This window comes from Phoxinus phoxinus, assembly GCF_949152265.1.
Source record: "Phoxinus phoxinus genome assembly, chromosome: 16".
NCBI lineage: Eukaryota > Metazoa > Chordata > Actinopteri > Cypriniformes > Leuciscidae > Phoxinus > Phoxinus phoxinus.
Window position 1 is genome coordinate 15694039 of NC_136891.1, and position 21948 is coordinate 15715986.

Below are 21948 nucleotides of genomic sequence, written 5' to 3' on the forward strand. Positions count from 1 at the left end.
TTAAGCTGAACTTAAACAATTTTTTGAAAAAATTTTTTTTATAACAAATTAAAAAAAGACAGTCTTTCTTGACTTAACTTAACATAAATACATGTTTAAAAAAAAAAAAAAAAATGAATAATAACAGTGTAGGAAACTTTTCCTTCTTCTAAGCAAAGACCAGGAGACGTTTGGATCACGTTCAAGCAGAAGTTATTCTTTATTGAGCGTGGCTGCAGTTCGTTCAAACAGTCTGAATACTAAAGCAGTTTACATTGTAATTTATATACATTCCAAGGGGGAGGGATTAACATTGTGATGAGAACAAAGTCTGTAAATGCAGTGGCCTGCATGAGTCAGCTCATTTACAAAGAGACATGACAGGAATCTAAGCTGATATCATAATCTTAAATGCTAAATTCAAGGTACAAAACTTTCTCAGTTTATATATACGATTGTATTGGAATCTAAATTAAACATGTGATACATTTGTAATACTACATTTCCCCCTTTGGGAGTTCTAATAACTCCCACAAAATACAAATTTAGACACTTAAAAGTTCATTCTTGTAACTTGTGATCGTTACAGGCACATAGCATAATGATCTGTGATGATTTTCTGTAATTGCATGCTGACACAGAAACAAACATGCAATTAGTTTGTGAAGTATCTTCAGTTATCTGGTGTAATTTTGCTGAAAGATCAAGAATGTCTTGTTGGATTTTGTTCAAGTTCTCTGTTGGATCCATTAAAACCTGTGGGACGGGATTAATGCTCAAAGTTCTTGACCACCACGTTTGTGCACAAGTGAGTCCTGGAATGCAGCCATCTTCTTTGTTTGTGGTTGCGTGTGACGTGCAACGTTCTTTCCAGCAAACAAGGCGTTCTTTGACAGAATATGTTGTTTCTGGTGTCTACTCTTTGCACAATGTCCATGATGGTTACTAGTAAGGCAATATTGATCGTGTTGATGGATGACTGAAGGTATGACTCCGTATGTGAGTCTTTGCGTTGTGTATTTTTTTCTTTTTTTCTTTGTGATAGTTGGCTCGGCAGTGGGTCGAGTCATTTTCTGGAAGTTTGTGGCTTCATACGCAGGTGAGGAGGTTGGTGCATATGGGTCTCGGGACAGCCATCCAGTGGTATCTGCACAGAGGAAGAAAACAAACAAAAGAGAACACGGCAACAGAGCAGTATTCGTTGTAAAGACTGCAAACATTAGGGTTGTATCATCTGTTCAATCTGAGTCTGCTATTTGTTGTTCCTTCTTTCCCTAATTCTTAATTCATGACACCTAAAGAACAGTGAGGTGAGGATGGACTAGTGGAGGGGAAGGGCCTATAAGGGAGTCTTCACCACAAGGTTTGATCCCCGAAGCCTGTTGCTTTCGGTTCTTCCCTGGGCTCCTCACTGGTCCATGTGTCCGCCATATCCTATCCCTGCAGGTGGAGGAACAACGTTACAGTGTGACACATGAGTCCAAGTTTTCTTTCCCTGACACAATACTGCAGCTGCTGTAATCAACATTACTTGATGTGGTCCGTGCCACTTAGGTTCTAACGGCTTGTGTCTGAATGATTTTATCATGACCCACTGACCTGGGATGATTGTGTGTCCACCCTCTGGTGGAGTCGGCCAACACAACTCAACTCTCTCTCTCTGGCACTCTGTACAGCCTTTGTAAGGTGTTCACAGTAAGAGATCAGGGCATCTGAGGCAATGTGAATATCAGCATTTCTAAGATCAATCACACCTGGCATCTGCATTGGGCGTCCTGTAATAATTTCATGAGGGCTCAGTCCTACTGATCTGTTATGTGACGCTCTCTTGCAGTTTGCTTAGCCTGGTTTTGATTGTTTTGTTTGCCCGTTCAATCTGTCCTGATGCTTGTGGCCTATATGGGCAATGTAGATTACACTTAATCTTCAACATTCTAGACACTTCCTTGATGTCCTGTGAAGTGTGTACCTTGATCTGAGTCAATGCAGTCTGGTAATCCCCATCTGGGAATGAAATCAGTGACAAGACATTTAGCAGTATGTGCAGCTGTAGCACGCCCTGTTGAATAAGCTTCTACCCATCTTAAGAACTTGTCTATTACTACCAAAACATCAGTTTTTCCCTTACAACAAGGCAACGATATGTAATCAACTTGCAGGTGACGAAATGGTCCTGGTGGAGCTGGGGTATGCGCTGCTGGTGTAGTGGCTGCTGGTACATCATTATTTTTCTGACATGTAACACCTCTTGGTTGTTTCGGTGGCTACATTTCTGAATTTTGGATTCCACCATTGATTTGAGAACCTGTGATTCATCGTTGCTGGACCACTGTGACCCAAATTGTGTATTTGTTGAGCCAAATATGGCAACAGTGATTCGGGAGCGACATACTTTCCCCCTTTGGTCCAGCAACCGGATGAATCCACTGTGGCTCCTTTGTCTAACCATGTCCATGCTTCATATAAAGGAGCGTCTTTGTAAAGATCAATGATTGATTCAGGAGGAAGAATTGTCTTCTGTGCTGCACTACCTGAACACACTTGCACAATCTCATAGGAACAAGCCTGTTTAGCTGCTACATCTGCAAGATTATTACCTTTAGCTTCCACAGTGTTAGTTGTGAGATGTGCTTTCACTTTGATCATTGGTAATTTCTTTGGAAGTTTCATGGCAAACATTAGATCTTTCACGAATCCAGCATGCTTAATGGGAGATCCAGCAGAAGTTAGAAACTGTCTGGTTTGCCAAATGACACCAAAATCATGAATTACCCCAAAAGTATACCTGGAATCAGTGTAGATGTTTGCAACCGATCCTGACGCTAGCGTGCATGCTCTTGTTAAGGCTACTAGTTCTGCAGCTTGAGCTTAAAAATGATCTTAGATTAATAAGATGGTCATGGAGAATGACCATCAACAAACAACTCCAATTCTCTATGGGAGTTTCTGCTATTTCACTTGTCGCTGCGTAAGTAAGCCTAACACAATCATGAGTCATTTCGCCTTCATCCTCTAACACAACTTCAGTCATTGTAGACATCATACATGAGGTTCGTGACGGGTGCACGCTGTAAAACAATATTCGGGGCTGTGAGGGTCGTTAACCAATTTCCCCAACGAGAGGAAGTGACAGAAGTGACTTTTGCTTGATTCATTAGTGCGGACACTGTGTGAGGGCATCTTACGTTTACACCCTGTCCTAACACCATTCCTGATGAAGCCTGAAGCACTAAATGAACTGCCTGTACTGCTCTGAGGCATGGGCCCATACCTTGAGCGACTATATCAAGTTTACCAGAATAGTAATGAATTGGGCGTAAACTACCCCCATGATCTTGCATTAGACATGCAGTCATGAAGCCTAAGTGTTCATGGACATAAAGCACAAAGGGTCTATCAGATTTAATGAAAAATGAGCGTAGTGTTTTTGTTGCGGCAAACGTCTGCTGTCACGCCGCTCGTTACACGGGAATGACTGCCAGGTGAAGCTGGTTTCAATCAGTGTGGCAGTAGGCGGAGGTATGGCTTTGACTGAAGCCGCTCGATCCAGTGTAATGGATCTATTTCCTGCACCAATTGTTTGACCCAGAAATGTGACTTGCTTTTTAGCAATTTGAGCTTTGTGAAAGCTGCATTTGTGTCCTCTTTTATGCAAATAGTCCAACAATGCTGCCAATTCAGTTTGATGTACCTCGTGATCTGTTGAGGCAATCAAAATATCATTGACATATTGGATCATAGTGGACTGTTTTACCGGACATTCTGGGTCACACAAATCACGTCTGACAGCCTGATGGTACATGGTTGGGGAGTTTTGAAATCCCTGTGGCAATCGTGTCCACTGGTATTGTTCATAGTCAACTATGAAAGCTAACCATGGCTGGCTGTCAGATTGCAACGGTACATAAAATAAACCATTAGACATATAAATTACTGAAAAAATCATACAATCTAATGGTAAGCCATTACAAATTGTAGATGGATCTGCCACTAGGCGGGTGATTTTATCAATATGTTTATTGGCTACTCTATAGTCTATTGTAAGTCTCCATGTTGCATTGGACTTCTTGATGGGCCATATGGGTGAATTGCATGGACTGTTGGTTTTAACTAGCACTCCTTGTGTCAGCAACTTTTCTACAATAGGTTTGATTCCCTGTATAGCTTCCTTATTGATCGGATATTGTTTGGTGACCGGAGGTGGAGTCCCCGTCAATTTAACTGGTTCTACACCTGTCAACAAAGCACAAGCATCATTGTCTTTAGCCCATATTGGATGATTCTGTAAGAAAGCATACTCTGGAGGGATTACATTATTGGTAGAAACTTGTGCTGAGGAAATTTTAATGCTAGCAGATTCTGAGGACATGTCTAAAGTTAGATGTACTTGTCTCAGGAGATCCATGCCTAAAATTGCACCTGTATTCAATGGAGCACATAGCAATTTTTCGGGCCAAATTGTACCTCTATGGGCGGGGTTTCATACAAAACAAAATCTTCACCTATTACGCCAGTTAAACAAAGTTTGGTTTTCTGGTACGGGATGTTTAAACCTTTAGCCAATTTTGTAGGAATTATTGTAATTTCTGCACCTGTATCAAGCAAAAAGTCAATCTCTTTCTCTTTTATGCTACCTTTCACAAAAATTATTTTGTCATTGTGATGGATTACAGGGGAAAGGTATCTACTCACAGCCCTAACAATTAGTTTTTTTCCTGGTCTTGTTGTGCTCTTAGAAGAGCCTGAACGAGCTGTTCTAAAGTTTCAGTGGACACTTGCGGAACTGCTTCAGGGTTGTAAGCATGGCTGAGAAGGAGCAGAATTATGCATAGCATTTCTTTTTGTATCTTGCAACTTCTTCCTACACTCTTTTTCCCAATGTGCAAATTTTACACAGTAGTGGCAGTTTGCCTTCTTTTGTAGACCACCTGTTTTCTTGTTTTGCTGTGCTAAATGTAGCTGCTGCTGCTACTCTCACTTTGGCTTTAACATCAGTATCTCTTTCCCATGTAGCCAACCTGTCTAAGTTACTTCTGAGAGTTCTGTTAGACCAAGTTAGATCTACGATTCCACTGTAAGTTACAGCTGACTGACAAAACCTCTCAGTATATTCACTCACAGTTTCTTCTTTCTTTTGTACACAGCTTGTAATTCTAGACCAATCTATTTTGGGTCCCAGGATATTCTTTAGAATTTTCAAGACACCTTCTCTCAAATCACCTTTACTGGCATGTAGCAGTTCAGAAGCAACAGCAGACTCAAAATTGTTGAATTCAGATTCAGTTAGAATTTGTGACATCAGCTGTGTGACTTCTTGCAGAGACATGTCGTAAAGACACATTTTGCTGATCAATGTTCTTCTAAATTCAGAAAAATGTGTGCGTGCTGAGGGTAAGCTTTGGGATAGTCTCTCTATATCTTTAGGTCCTAGTGCTTTGGCAACAGTTTGTATTTAGACAACAGAAGAGTTGGGAGGAACACTTTCAGTTCCCTCAATTCCCTTTCAATTCCCTCCTAGCGCCACATACTCTTACTGAATTTACAGGCTCATCAGTTACTGATTGGATGGCTACATCTGTTTCAAAGAAAGCTTGTAAGTCAGGATAAATGTTATCCGACTGACTAACTTCTACATCAGTTTTTCTATAGCTTTGTTGCGATTCAATTTCTTAGTCAAAAAGGAAACTCTAGCTCGTAGCTCTTTGTTCTCTTCCTCTAACTCGGAGTTATGCTGAGACTGCTGTGTAGCTAGTGCTAAACCCAATTATCTGTGCCAACAGATTATACCATTCACACTTTTCTTGCGGATACTTGCTCCAAGCACCTTTTTCCACTCATCTATCGACCAAGTCTTGTCTGGATGAATCTCATATTTTTGCGTTAGTTCTTGTCTAACTTTTTCAGTGACTATTAGGTTAATTTGTACTCCTAACAGTGATTTTAATTCGTTGTCTGACCACAAAGGAGTCGCTAGACCATTTTTTTCAGTTGTGGGGATCAGTCTAGCATTTTTTCTAACCATTTTGTGATGTTTCTATGTTACCAGCCAACCCCCCAAAAAAACTAAAACTTCTCTGATCAACAGACACCGCTTAGCTATTGTTAACCTTCCAACACCACACCAACAAACACTAAAACTTCTCTGATCAAGAGGGTACACTTGTGAACTATTGTTAACCTTCCAAATTACCAACACTTCACACTTAACTTCCCTGCCTACAAGAAACCGAGGATAAACCAAAATATTAGCACGTAATGTTAACCTTCCCAGCCTGAACAGAGGATTAAACTTCTATGACTACACATAGGATAAATCAACTTCTCTGGTAAAGCAAATAATAAACATTCCCTAACTATAAAGAGGATGAATCGTCTCTAGCAAACGTAGAGGGTAACAAAATAACTAGCACGTAATGCTATTCTTCCCTGCCTGAAACAGAGGATAAACCAAAATATTAGCGTAATGATAAAAGTCCCTGCCTAAAAAACAGAGGATAACTTTCATCTCTAAAAGACATCTTTAGAGGATAATTTTAGTTAACCAAACCCTGCAGCTGTTTGTTAACGCTTCTGTTACGGCGCAGAGGATCACACATTTGTACTGGTCTTAAAGGTTCTTTTGGATAGAGTGGCACTCACCAACCCACTCAATGTACAGAATTAAGTCTGGATATCTTTGTTCAGCTGGAAGTTTTGCTCTGGATTCCAAAAGATGCAGTCTGGAAAGCAGATCTTTGTTGAGCTTGAAGTTTTCAATCTGGATTCAGGTGATTCAGTCTGGAACTCAGTCAGATCTTTGTTGAGCTTGAAGTTTTCAATCTGGATTCAGGTGATTCAGTCTGGAACTCAGTCAGATCTTTGTTGAGCTTGAAGTTTCAATCTGGATTTAGGTTGGAGGAAGCTGGAACTCTATCCAGGTCGCGGCACCAAAACTGTAGGAAACTTTTTCCTTCTTCTAAGCAAAGACCAGGAGACGTTTGGATTACGTTCAAGCAGAAGTTATTCTTTATTTAGACAGTTTCGTCAAAACAGTCTGAATACTAAAGCCGTATTCATTGTAATTTATATACATTCCAAAGGGGAGGGATTTACATTGTGATGAGAACAAAGTATGTAAATGCAGTGGCCTGCATGAGTCAGCTTATTTACAAAGAGATTTCTTGATCTCATCAGTCAAATGATGCAATCAGCTAAACTAGTCAACGACTGGGCCAGGGCAAAGGACAAAGGGCGAGATTTAAGTATTCTGACTCATTTAACTCACAATAGAGAGAACAGGACTGCCAGGAATCCAGGAAAATGCTGGAAACTCAATAAGCATCATTTATACCTCAAATGAAATGGGTTCTTAAAATTAGTTATTCTTCAACAGTCTTTCTTTAATTCACTTAACATAAATACTTGTTTAAAAAATAAAATAAAATAAAGATAGTCTTACTTGACCTGACTCCAAATGTTTCTTCAAATTTGATGTAGTGTTTTTTTTTTTTTGTACCTAGATAGCTCTTTGTCGCAACCAGATTGTACAACGGACCTTAATATTGCCATCTTTAGCTGACACAAACTCAAAATAGTGACGGGTGATGTGGTGGTGACGTGTTCATGTAACGTAACATGTAAGGGTGGCGCTGCCAATAAAGCACCTAAATGCTGTATAGTAAGCAAACATATAATAATAATAATAATAATAATAATTTGTTACATTTATATAGCGCTTTATCTGAGACCTCAAAGCGCTTTACATAGAAGGGGGGAATCTCCTCAACCACCACCAATGTGCAGCATCCACTTGGATGATGCGACGGCAGCCATATTGCGCCAGAACGCCCACCACACACCAGCTTACTGGTGGAGAGGAGACAGTGATGAAGCCAATCAGTATATGGGGATGATTAGGAGGCCATGATAGACAGAGGCCGAGGGGCTAATTTGGCCAGGATGCCGGGGTTACACCCCTACTCTTTTTCGAAGGACATCCTGGGATTTTTAATGACCACAGAGAGTCAGGACCTCGGTTTTAACGTCTCATCCGAAAGACGGCGCTCTTTTGGCAGTATAGTGTCCCCGTCACTACACTGGGGCATTAGGACCCACACAGACCACAGGGTGAGCGCCCCCTGCTGGCCTCACTAACACCTCTACCAGCAGCAACCTGGTTTTCCCAGGAGGTCTCCCATCCAGGTACTAACCAGGCTCAGCCCCGCTTAGCTTCAGTGGGAAACCAGTCTTGGGCTACAGGGTGATATGGCTGCTGAGAAGACATAGCAAGAAGACATTTTAATTGTTTATTAATAAACAAGTGTTTTCTGTCAGTGTCGGCTGCAAAGATGAAGTTGACGATGCTGACTCGCGATCTTCACTGTAAGTAGTGAATGTGCCAGAGAGAAATGCACATTTCATACGGATTACATAAGCAGAGAGCAGTCTGTTTTCGTTTTGAATTGTTCTGTTTAAAAGTAGACATTTCAATATAGATATATTTTTCAGGTCTGTGAGGCAAGTAGGCTACCTTATACGCTGAGTTTTGGGTTATTTATGAGACGAGCTCCAGTTCACTCACCGGCGCCTCCGTGTCGTGATTATCTATTGTCTGCTATATTGTCTTCTTATTTATTAAATCCAGGCAATTGGTCGGTGAAACAACACGCATAATACAAAACGAAATACACTTTATAGAAATGCTTTGTGCTTTCTGTTTGAGGTCTCTGTGAAAAAGCACTAAGTCTTTTAGTGCCGCTTTCAGACCGATCACGTCCGTAATGGAGAACTGTCATGTCTGTAACATTGTTTTTTTCGGATGATTCAGTCGGTCATCCGGTTGTTCCGTTATGGCAAAACAAACTCAAGTCTAATGCTGCTAACATCACCCTGAATCAAATACGCCAGCTAACGCACCTTGTCAGTGTGCTGACACCTCTGGCAGACCTCACAGAAAAAATGCAAAAGGAGCTGGGGAACCTGGGGATGATCCTCCCTGCTGTCACATAAATAAAATCCCTGCTCACCGATGACACTCACGCTGCACTTCCAATGGGCATTGCTGCTTTTGCAGAAACATTGGCAAACAACGTGTCAACTCGCTATGGAATATACTATACTGATAAACATCAATTTTAGCATCAGTGTTAGATCCACGTTTCAAGACAGAATGGATAATCCGAGATGAGTCTGTATGCAACAAACTCGGGGAGATCTCCTCATAAAAGAAGCGGAGGAAATTAACGCTCCCGGCGGGACATCCGAGACCGACACACCACCCGCCGCTGACCTGAATCCCGAGCCTGAACCAAAAAGAGCTCGCCTGTTCGGGTCTACTTCAGCGAGCAGCAACGCATTACCGGAGACGCCAAAGGTGAAGTTGAAAATTACCTCTCATCCCAGAGACAGAACCCGGATGCAGATGTCATTCGATTTTGGAAAGAAAGCTCAACGTCTTTTCCCCGCCTGTCTAAAGTGGCTCGCTTTGTGTTCAGCATCCCAAGCGGGTCGGCGAGCGCAGAGAGGGTTTTCTCCGCTGCTGGCCTGCTCTCAAGAAACCACCGCATGAGTCTGAAGCCTCAGACATTGTCCAAACTTGTGTTCTTGAAGGTGAACTCAAAAGAACTGTAAATAAGGAAAGCAATTAATTTTTCAACATAAGCCAATTTAAATTGAAATACACATGCACTCTGCGCAAAAGTTCAGTTAAGAATGTTGGCCTTAATAGTTCATTTTAAAACTTTGATGTAGGCCTATAGCCTGTATATTCTTATTTATATAATTAGGCCCATTAATTCGTTTAATTTTACAGCATTTTTTTTTTGTACAATTCATATAAGCCAATTTAAATTTAAATTAATCTTGCACGCTGCGCAAAAAAAATCAGTTATAAGAATGTTAGCCTAATAGTTAATTTACTTTTAAAACGTTTGTGGATTTTGTATATTTTTGTTTATATACATTTTATTTATATTATTAGGCCCATTTATTCATTTAATTTTACAGCAGTTTGTGTGTAATGGATATAAGCCAGTTTAAGTTTTAATCGTGCGCTTTGCGCAGAAGTTCACTAATCAAAATTCTGGCCTAATAATTAGTGATGATTAAGCATTATTGGCTACATTGTTTCCCCTATTCACTAATGCTCCAACTTCATATGAGATTCTACACAGTTCAGCGCACTTGGATCAGCGTTCGTAGATCGATTGATAGAGACTGTTTTTCAAAGATGGCTTCTGCCTGTATACGCAAAGTTGACTGTATGTATAAAATATTTTCTTATTAAACTGTCTGGACACTGTCAAAGTTCTCAATGCTTCGGTTTGAAGGTAGGGACCCTCATTATTCTACCGTGTTAGTGTGGGGCTATTTTGAGCCTTGTTAGTGGTATTAACAAGCAATTTTTATTTGTCATTACTCAATGCCCTACACTGTAAAAAATAAAACATAGATTTTATTTAAATTTAATTAATAAAAATGAGGCAACAGATTACAAGCAATATTATTAATTAAATTTAACAAATTAGAATTGAGTAATAATTAATCAAATTAATTCCTTAAATGTTAACCATTTAAAATGAGTAAAATTTACAAAATATATGTTATTGCCAACATTGAAGACACCTGATGTTAACAAGCAGAATCACTGAAGGAGAAAACCATAATTAAAGTCACCATTATGGAGATCAGTGTGTGTTTTAGTTGGGCTCTTGACCCTTAAAATAATAACTTTAAGTTTTGTTTGACTGCTGTACATGAGTTATAACAGCCAGATGAACAAAAAGAAATGTTGATCTGATGGTGTTGGTTGTGTTTCATAATTTCACAATCTTTTGACTTTAATCACTGATCTCAAGTAGAGTCCAATTTATGAGTTAAATTTATTTTATTAAATTCTAGCTGCATAATATTAATATCCTTTTCAATGAAATCCAAATGATCAAATTAATAATAATAAAAAATATATACGTTTTTTTTTTAGGCGCACACAGACATCAAGATTTAGCGTATGAATCTCAGCAATGGTGACAACCTCTGAGCTCATTATTTATTCATGCAGCAATACATGATGGGAGCCATGAATAAGTTGTGATTGGTGCAAACCAGAATGCACTGCAACATGCTTTATAAATGTCACCATTGTTGAGATGCACAGGCAGATTCATGATGTCTGTTTGTTTGTTTTTTGTACAAGAGAAATTTTTAGAAATTATTTGAATTACATTGTAAAAGTTAAAAATATTATGGTGTACAAGGCCAGTACTTCTATAGTTACTAAAGTTAACTTAAGTCACAAATTGTGCTCCATTTGAGTTCAGTGATTCAGGTCAAATGATTGTGAAATAATGATTATGTTAAAACACAACCAACACCATCAGATCACCGTTTGTTCATCTGGCTGTTATAACTCATGTACAGCAGTCAAACAAAAACTTAAAGATAATAATTTAAGGGTGAAGAGCCCAACTAAAACACACACTGATCTCCATAATGGTGACTTTAATTATGGTTTTCTCCTTCAGTGATTCTGCTTGTTAACATCAGGTGTCTTCAATGTTGGCAATAACATATATTTTGTAAATTTTACTCATTTTAAATGGTTAACATTTAAGGAATTAATTTGATTAATTATTACTCAATTCTAATTTGTTAAATTTAATTAATAATATTGCTTGTAATCTGTTGCCTCATTTTTATTAATTAAATATAAATAAAATCTATGTTTTATTTTTTACAGTGTAACATTTAAGGAATTAATTTGATTAATTATTACTCAATTCTAATTTGTTAAATTTAATTAATAATATTGCTTGTAATCTGTTGCCTCATTTTTATTAATTAAATATAAATAAAATCTATGTTTTATTTTTTACAGTGTAACATTTAAAGAATTAATTTGATTAATTATTACTCAATTCTAATTTGTTAAATTTAATTAAAAAAAAATTGCTTGTAATCTGTTGCCTCATTTTTATTAATTAGATATAAATAAAATCTATGTTTTCATTTTTACAGTGTATATACTAGCGTTATACTAGCGTTATAGTCTAAACTGTTTTTAGAGATACAACTATTTACATTCGATAATCATGAAAACAAATCTCAGATAACGGTTGACTTGGTAACAATGTGTAATTAGACCAAAGGTTCATTTTGCGCCGGAGTTCTCCTTTAACACTGCTTCAGTGTTACTTATAACACTCTGAGTGTGGATTATATAAACACTAAGCAGTGTTATTTATCACTGGGGATTTAGCTGTGTTCTTACTTTTTCTTTTTTGTTGCATTCTGTGCCTCATCCGCAACACATCCAACAGTAAACCTTGCATTTTTCTTCTTTCTTAAGCAAAGATATTTCTAATACATGTTTTGTTCCTCGCCATGCTTTTTAATGAATGCTTAAAACATTAAGTGCGGTATGTTTTTCTTTATAAACCATTTTCTTAATAAACAAGTTTCAAGTGTGGTTGATTACAATACAGAAGGGTTCTACAGAATAAAAGGCATACTTGTAACAGGACAATTGCATATTTTCAAAAACACTGTATAATTTGATTAAAATCATAGTGCTCTACATATCTTATTGATGTTATGTTTGCTCTGATTATGAGCATAATCACATTAACATAATTGCAATATTCTATTTACATGAACTAAAGTTTAATTCACAGCATTGCCTTTATATATATATATGCCATTATACAGGAATTGCATTATGAAGGTGCATGTAAACAATATTTGACTAAAAGTCAACACTTTAATTTCATCTTTAACTTCATCTCCACTTATGTTTCTGCAGGTCCCTGAACGTTTCTTGGAGGTAACTCAGATTGCGCTACGTGAGTTCTTCAATGCCATATTGGCCTGTAGAGATGCGGATCCATCGTGGAAGAAGGCCATTTATAAAGTCATCTGCAAACTGGACTCTGAGGTTCCAGAGATATTTAAATCGTCCAGTCGTCTTCAGGAACTTCTACATGATTAACATGTTACAAAACAATGTTTTTAAAATGCTTTTCTACCCTTTTTTAATATATTAATAATTTGAGTTGCAGGATTTTACTTGTTGCTTTTTTTACTGTATTTTTCTGGCTTTTCACAGTTGAGTGTACTATTATAAAGAAGCATTTTATTTATTAATGTTATCATTTGGTAACCTTTTAAGTATAACTCTAGTCCATGCAGCCTATTGATTGTGGACCAGTCTCACGGTCCAGGTGTGAGAAATTCTCTAATATGTTTCATCGAATGTGAAAGGTGAACAGAATTAAGGTGAAATTATTTTTATCATTAATTTTATCCACCTTTTGTATTACTGCTCCAAGATTTTCTATTTATTCTGTGGTAACCAAAACATGGATTATTATTTCAAAATATAGAACTCAATATGCAAATGTATACTACTGAAAGATAAGTAAAAGAGGCGTTTTTCTATAGAGCTAGATTAATTTTTTCTTTCCCTTCTTTTGCAGTTTGTTGGGGTGACAGCTTAATATGCTAAACAGAGCAGTCTTGCCCTCTTGTCTGTGCTTGCTTTACAGCACTATACCTCACAACATATAAAACAATTGTGCTCACTGTTCGAGATAAAAAGGCTGACACAGCTGAAAATGCCTCTGCTGTCAGCAAATTCATCAGCATATTCCTCAATCAGACTGTGTGTGCACTTGGTCCTTGTACAGCTCTATCAGGATATCTCACTAAACCAGATGTAAGCAGAGTGGTCAGTCATGTGTCCTAAGTCCCTCCTGGATTACTGTAACAGCTAAAAATGTCATCTCATAAAGCCAACAAGAGCAAATGGAAGTGTCTGTTATTGCTGATCCCAACCATTTGGTGAGAGTGTTTGTGTAATCTTATATGTCTGAAATTGAAAAAGACATTGCAACTGAAAATGGCTCCAGCTTGTGTTGTTGATCTCTTATTTTAATTCCTTCTTGTCATGCAGTATACACCTCTGTGAATTAAAGTTTTACAATAAAATACAAAAAATAAAATCAACTGAGATAAAGGTTGCATTTTTGTCTGTGCTACAACTAAGTTGTGACACTGATTTTGTAATAAAAATGTAAAAAGCTTGTTTGACTTGTTTCATTCTGGTTTTACAGAATAAACCTACAATTACATATAATAATCTGTAAATCAGGCGACTGAGGTTGGGAGGTTGGGAGTTGGGAGTTATCTATATTCCTAGAGCCTTATTTTCCATGGGTTACACTACAACAGGGGTGCCAAATCATGGAGGGCCAATGTCTTGCAGAGTTTAGCTGCAACCTCCCAGCTGACAACATTACAAGGCTTTCTTTAAGAATGAGATGACTCCATATTTAACAGGTTTTGTGGCTCAGATAAGGTCCAGTTCTGGTTTATTGCTTTGCTCTTGGTTGACATGTGGCATTGCTATTGCCTGCTTGTGGTCCAGATCTGGCAAACAGGAGCGGTCCGCCCAAGTGCCACCATTCCACGCTGCATGTAGGCCAGATCGTATTCCACAAGTGCCAGATGTGGGCCGGATCTGGGCTGAAACAATGTTGCTATCTGGGAATAGTTGTGGTTTTGAAGCAAGTGGGAATGGTGGTCTGACTGAGGGAAAGGTGGAAGATAAATGTGAATACATCAGTCAGCACAGTAGCACAAGCTCTCCCCTGCTGCCTTGTGGGGGTTAATCCTCATCAGTGCTTTGCGCACCACAGCTGATGAGACAGTAAGAGGGGGAGGAGGGTTGAGTGGTCCAAATGTGTGCATGACTCCTCTCTGTATTGACACTGGGGGTCTCAAAGCGGGCAAAAAAGGTGTTTAGGTCATCCGGCAGGCTGTCTGAGGAGCTGATAGTGCTTGTGATGGTCCTGAAGTCTGTGATGTACTCCAGGCCTTGCCACATCCGCCCGGCATCAGTAGTAGAGTAGAAACTGTCCAGCTTCTCTCTATACACTCTCTTGGCCGTTGTTATGGCTCTTCTCAGTCCATACTTTGCAGCTTTGTAGGCCTACTCTGTCTCATTGCCAGATGTAAATGCAAAATATCGAGCACGCAGCATGTGGCGTACCTGACTGTTTATCCAGGGCTTCTGATTAGGGAACTTCCTGACTTGTATGGTGGGTATGATGTTATCAACACATGCGCTAATATACAGTATAGTCCTGAATGTTGACAGAAAAGTCTTCCTGAGTGGCTGCAGCTTTAAACACATCCCAGTCTGTCAGAGCAAAACAGTCCTGCAAAATGACCTCAATCTGTTGGGTCCAATGCTTAACCTGTTTCACGAGTTCACACTTACGAATGATCAGAGAGTAAACGGTTATGCGTATTTGGTGTGCTGTCCGGGGGGAGGGCTCCGAGCTCGGAAATTGGGCTCGAACCCAGAGTACTCCCCCCGTTTCTCTGGTAAGGAAGATAACCAAGCAAGTGTGAGAAGATGGGGTGGTGGAGGGATGCTGAAAACTGTCGTGGAATATGGGTGAGTCGACTGCATATATATTTATAGGTTTTACTCATGCTGATTGAGTGGACCTGTTGATTACTGATTGATGACAGCTGGTTGGAATGACTTGATTGTTTGATCATTAGAAAGTGTTCCTTCCGAACCTTGTTAATAAAACATAATTTAATGACAGGGTTTGTTTGTTTGAGTCTTTGTCTGTTGGCCGGGTACAAAAACAAAGAGATGTGGTCAGAGAGTCTAAAAGGGGGCTGGGTGCAGACCTGTATGCACCATGTATGTTGCTGTAAACATTGTCTAGTGTGTTTTTAGCGCGGGTGGGAATGTTTACATCTTGGTAGTATTTGGTAAGCACAGTCCGTAAATTGCACTGATTGAAGTCGCCAGCGGCAATAAAACTGCCGGCCTCTGCCCTCACTGCCGTCGCCTCAGGGGATGAGGCGGAGGGAGAAACCATCGATGACGGCTGTTCCCTCCTGGCCTCGGACAGTGAAGAGTGGTCCGGATCACACCACTCCACCTCCTCTCCGACCCAGGAGTCCGGCCAGGCCCAGGCCAGCTTGGACGCAGAACTTCCTCGCCTCTTCACCATGGCCGTCAACCAACCAGGCCTCGAGTAGTCACCGCCGAAGGCGCCCGCGCCCAACAGACTCGACCGGTGTTTTCTACCTAGCTGCTGCCAAGCGCCTGCTTCTAGGTCAGCGCCCTTCTTGCCGGAGCTCCACACTGAGCTCTCTAAATCGTGGAACGCTCCATTATCCGCGAGACTCCGCTCTCCTGTATCCGTTTCTCTCTCTCAAGTAGACGGAGCCGCCGAGAAGGTATACAATCAAATTCCCCCAGTGGAAGAGGCGGTCGCAGCGCACCTTTGCCCGCCATCCGCGAGATGGAGCTCAAAGACTGCCCTCCCATCTAAGGCCTGCAGGACCACATCAGCTCTCGTCAGTCGCGCTTTCTCCACCGCCGGACAGGCTGCTTCTGCCCTGCATTCTATGGCAGTCTTGCAGATTCTCCAGACTGATCTCCTCCGCCAAATGGACGAGAAGGGCCCGGACCAGACTGTCATCACGGTCCTGCGCAGCGCAACGGACCTTTCACTTCGCGCCACTAAGTCCGCAGCCCAGGCCATTGGGAGATGCATGGCCTCGCTCACTGTCATGGAGAGACCCCTCTGGTTAACGCTTGTCGACATGAGCGAATCTGAGCGAGCCGTGTTCCTCAACGCTCCGCTCTCCCCTGCCGGTCTCTTCGGCCCAGCGGTAAGCGTGATTGTGGATAGCGGTACAGAAAACAACGCAGGCCATGAACCTCTTCCTGCCACGACGCTCGAGTTCTACTGCAGGCCACTCTCAATCTCAGCCTCCTGCACGAAGCTCTACGCAGCACTCGTCTCAGCCTTCGCAGCGACAACAGGGCGGCCGCCCTAGATCGGGCTCAACCAGCCGTCACAGACCGCCTCCCCCCCAGGGACCCCGGCCTAAGATCGGGTTGAAACCTGAGCCCGCATGGTCCTCCTAGCAGCCGCACGGAGCAGAAGATTGCCGTGGCCGGACCGCCATCATAGCGACCCGCTCTGTAAGTCCCCTTAGCAAAGGCTACTGCAGTAGTGTATACCGCAGCCAACGAGCCAGTTGCTCAACTTGCTCGCCTGCACACAAACGCCATTTTCACTGCGACCCAGATAAATCTCAAAAAGAGTATAATGTCTGTTTATCCGGTCCACGCCGACAGTGTTCTGAGTGTTGAAAATGTGCCCACGCCCCAGTGTTCACCCCTACACACAAGCACGATCCCCCCGGTGTCTCTCACTGTCACAGATGATCGATTGCTCCTGTCTGCCTCTCTGTGACTGCTGCTGCTGTGAGTTTGTTTGCTGCGTCTAAGCCTCGTATTAGCTTCGTATTTCTTTCTGTTTTGAACCATCATTTATTATAAATTCTAGTTGTTTATACTACTAAATACAGCTTACTCAACATCTCAGATTAACCTGACATTGCTAGCTTCCGTTATTGTCAGCACAACACGCTAACTCGCTAGCCTTTTAACGCACCACCCGTGCGCTCAGTTATTTATTTTTCTCTCGCGCGCCCGCGCCTTTGAGTTCATAAAAGCCCATGTGAGTAAGAATCAGTCAACAAACACGGTGAGTAATGTCTTCTCCTGTTATTGTCACCTGCACTTCATGTCACATGTTTACCATAGCCTTCTCTGTCGGCAATATAGGATTTATATGTGATAAATGCAAGGAGACAGTCAGGCTGACAGAGAAGATTTCAGAACTAGAGACACGCATCCAAACTTTAATCGAGAATAGTAAGAAGAGTGCTAGAGCTTTAGATACTATTTTGGATGCGCCTAGCCTAGTGAACTCTTTACATGAGTCGGTTCCGGCTGAAGTAGAGCCCGTGCAGCAGGGCAGATGGGTGACAGTGAGAGATCGCTCTAGTCGCGGATCAAAAAACCACTTTTCCGTTCCGATAACAAATCGATTTGCCCCGCTCAGTGAAACACCCACTGAGAATTATTCTGATTGTGCCCTAGTTATTGGCGATTCTATTACACGGAACGTGAAAATAGAGACACCAGCCACCATAGTCACATGTTTGCCGGGAGCCAGAGCGCCTGACATCAAAGCAAATTTGAAAGTGCTGGCTAATGCTAAACGTAAATTCTCTAAGATTATTATTCACGTCGGCACGAATGATGTTCGACTCCGCCAGTCGGAGATCACCAAAATTAATATTAAAGAGGTGTGTGAACTTGCAAGTACGATGTCAAGCACTGTAATTTGCTCTGGCCCCCTTCCTGTTCGCCGGAGTGATGAGATAGTTAGTAGATTGTGTTCACTCAATGGCTGGCTGTCTGGGTGGTGTCCACGAAATAATATAGAATTCATAGACAATTGGAAAAGTTTTTGGGGCAAACCTGACCTGTTGAAAAGAGATGGTATTCATCCCTCCTGGGATGGTGCTGCTCTTCTCTCTAGTAATTTGGCTCATAGTCTTAGAGATAAAACATGACAATCTGGGCCTCAGGTCAGGAAGCAGACAGACTGGCTTAACCCTCTAAGCGCCAAAGTCGCAAAATTGCGACAAGACGTCATACTTAATAAAACAGGCTGTAGATCCTAATATGGTGTAATATCTCGTTTGTATTCCCTACCACTAGATGGCAGACATGTAATACTTTGATTCAAGACCAAAATGACGTCATGTTCCTATTCAAAGTATTGGAGAAAACCATGGAGAAAACAGCAGAGCAAGTGAGCGCTCGTGTCATTGATGCGGAAGCAGTTCAGTTCAGAGCGTCTGAGTAAATTGTGAGATTTGTGAGAGAAAATCATCAAATGGCTAATAAAAACTTGTATCGTGAGGATGTTGCAAATGTTATTCGCCGATTCTGACTCTGAAGGGGAATATTTGCCTTTTGAAAATGACGATCGCGCTTCTCCCGGTACATCTTTGCCGCGAAATGGTGCAGCTCGCGCTTCTCCCGGTACATCTTTGCCGCGAAATGGTGCAGCTCGCGCTTCTCCCGGTACATCTTTGCCGCGCAGTGGTGACAATGACAGTAGTCCGAGCTGTGCGCACTCGGCGCGCGCGCGCGAGGCAGATCTGGCCGCGCCCGCGCTGCTTGTAGCAGGAGCAGAGGCGATGTGACACGGGGCAACTAAACAGGTCTTGTCTACTTGTGTTTGTGTCATATGAATAATATATATATGTAATATATTCATATATATAATCAGAGTGCCTACTGTATGTAGTAAATGGAAAATCTCTACAGCAAAAGGCCAACCACTACCTGCATTCGGTTTGTTTCTACCATTTATTAGTAATGATTTACACAGTTTGTTTACTACTCACTATTTACCTGAGCATTCAGTATTGTGCAATATAGCATACAGAAGGTGAGGGACATTTTGGGGGGAAAGAAGTGCTCCATTTTATCATTTAAACTTGTGACTTTTCATGAAAATTCTATAATCCAAGATAGCCGCCACCATATGACGTCATAATATGCAAATTAGATGGGAAAATGTATTCCCTACATAAACTTTGGGTCATCCTTAATATTTCTCTAATTTACAGAAAGTCTCTATCTTTTATCACTTTTAAGATATAGCCTTTTGAAATTAAGATGTCAAAATCGAACGTTTTAGGAAAAAAACTCTGGCGCCTAAAGGGTTAACCGACCGTCTGCTAGCGGCCTCACGTCACCAAGGTCAGATAAATCCCATCACATAGAGCCTCTTTCACCTAGATATCATCATATAGAGACTGTGTCTGTTCCCCGAACTTGGAAATCCAAAATACGTTCAAACCCATCTAAGGTTAAAAATTTAATTAATCTTCAACAAATAAAAAACAGATATAATACAAATGAGCAAATGATAAAGCTTGGGTTGCTGAATATTCGATCTCTTACTTCAAAAGCGCTAATAGTTAATGATATGATTACAGATTATAACCTAGATGTGCTGTGTTTAACAGAAACCTGGCTAAAACCAAACGATTACATTGCTTTAAATGAGTCAACCCCACAAGATTACGGTTATAAACATGAACCTCGTCTGAAACGCAAAGGAGGAGGTGTTGCTGTAATTTATAGTAATATTTTCAAAACCACTAAGAAATCTAGTTGTAAATATAATTCTTTTGAAGTGTTGGTGCTTAATGTAAAAATATATAGTGTAACCGATAAATCACGTTTGAAAATTCTGCTGGCTACTGTATACAGGCCACCGGGGCACCATACAGACTTTATCAAAGAATTTGCGGACTTTCTATCAGAATTAGTATTGACTGCAGATAAATTACTAATTGTTGGTGACTTTAATATACACATAGATATTGAAAAAGATGCATTGGGATTGGCATTTAAAGACATTATAAACTCAATTGGAGTTAGACAACACGTGTCAGGACCGACTCATTGCCGTAATCATACTCTAGATCTAATACTATCACATGGAATAGATGTTGATGCCGTTGAAATACTGCAGCAGAGCGATGACATCTCAGATCACTATCTAGTCTCGTGTAAATTACATTTAGCCAAGGCTGCAAAGCCGACTCCGTGTTATAAATATGTTAGACCGATCACTTCTGCCACTAAAGATTGCTTTATCAATAATCTTCCTAATCAGTTTCATCATCTTAGCATCCCGGATAGCTTAGAAGAACTTGATATTGCAACAGAAACTTTTAACTCTCTCTTTTCCAGCACTTTAGACACAGTTGCTCCGCTGCGCTTAAAGAAGATTAAAGAACATAGTCCAACACCGTGGCACAACGAGCACACTCAGGCCCTTAAGAGAGCAGCCAGAAAAATGGAGCGCAACTGGAAGAAAACAAAACTAGAGGTATTTCGGATTTCATGGAAGGAGAGCTCGATTGCTTACAGAGAGGCCTTAAAAGCTGCTAGATCTGCTTATTTTTCAACCCTATTAGAAGAAAATAAACATAATCCTAGGTATTTATTTGAAACAGTGACTAAACTAACGAAAAAGAAAGCTTCAAGCCCAGAAGTTTCCAAGCAACACAGCAGTAATGACTTTATGAACTTCTTCACTTATAAGATCGATAATATCAGGGACAAAATTATAACTATGCAACCGTCTAATACAGTATCGCATCAGGAAGTGCATTGTAGTCTCCCTGAGGGAAAATTTGATTCATTCATTGCTATAGGAGAGGAAGAATTTTGCAAACTCGTCAAATCATCTAAATCGACAACGTGCATGTTAGACCCTATACCGACTAAGCTGCTGAAAGAGATGCTTCCAGATGTCATAGATCCTCTTCTTAATATCATTAATTCATCTTTGTCTCTAGGATACGTACCAAAAACCTTTAAGCTAGCTATGATTAAACCGCTTGTTAAAAAACAGCAACTTGATCCTACAAAACTAGTCAATTACAGGCCGATCTCTAATCTGCCATTTCTGTCAAAGATATTAGAAAAAGCAGTATCCTCACAACTGTGTTCCTTTCTTGAAAGAAATGATATCTGCGAGGATTTTCAGTCCGGATTTAGACCGTACCATAGTACCGAGACAGCTCTCGTTAGAGTCACAAATGATTTGCTCTTATCATCCGATCGTGGTTGTATCTCTCTATTAGTATTACTGGATCTTAGTGCTGCATTTGACACCATTGACCACAACATCCTTTTAAATAGACTCGAACATTATGTTGGCATAAGTGGAATTGCACTAGCATGGTTTAAATCATACTTATCTGACCGTTATCAGTTTGTAGCAGTAAATGAAGAGATGTCTTATCAATCACAAGTTCAGTATGGCGTACCACAAGGCTCAGTACTAGGACCGCTGCTGTTCACTCTGTATATGCTACCATTAGGAGATATCATTAGGAAACATGGAATTAGCTTTCACTGTTATGCCGACGATACTCAGCTGTATATTTCTTCAAAACCTAACGAAACCTACCAATTCTCAAAATTAACGGAATGCATAGCTGATATAAAAAATTGGATGACTAGTAATTTCCTACTACTAAATTCAGAAAAAACAGAGATTCTAATTATTG

The 21948-nt window shown here is 40.5% G+C and overlaps 1 protein-coding gene across 3 annotated transcripts in view; it reads left to right on the plus strand.

The window, feature by feature from the left end:
* Positions 1 to 14036, plus strand: part of LOC307012708 (prospero homeobox protein 1-like) — a 56024-nt gene extending 41988 nt beyond the window's left edge. For 2 of the 3 annotated variants that reach the window (XM_079639672.1, XM_079639671.1), the window contains exon 5: positions 12758 to 14036. In XM_079639672.1, the coding sequence (XP_079495798.1) occupies positions 12758 to 12943 (186 nt within the window). In that variant the 3' untranslated portion in view covers positions 12944 to 14036. The remainder of the gene's footprint in view (positions 1 to 12757) is intronic. The other variant, XR_013800667.1, reaches the window with a different exon arrangement.
* The last annotated feature ends 7912 nt before the right edge of the window (positions 14037 to 21948 follow it).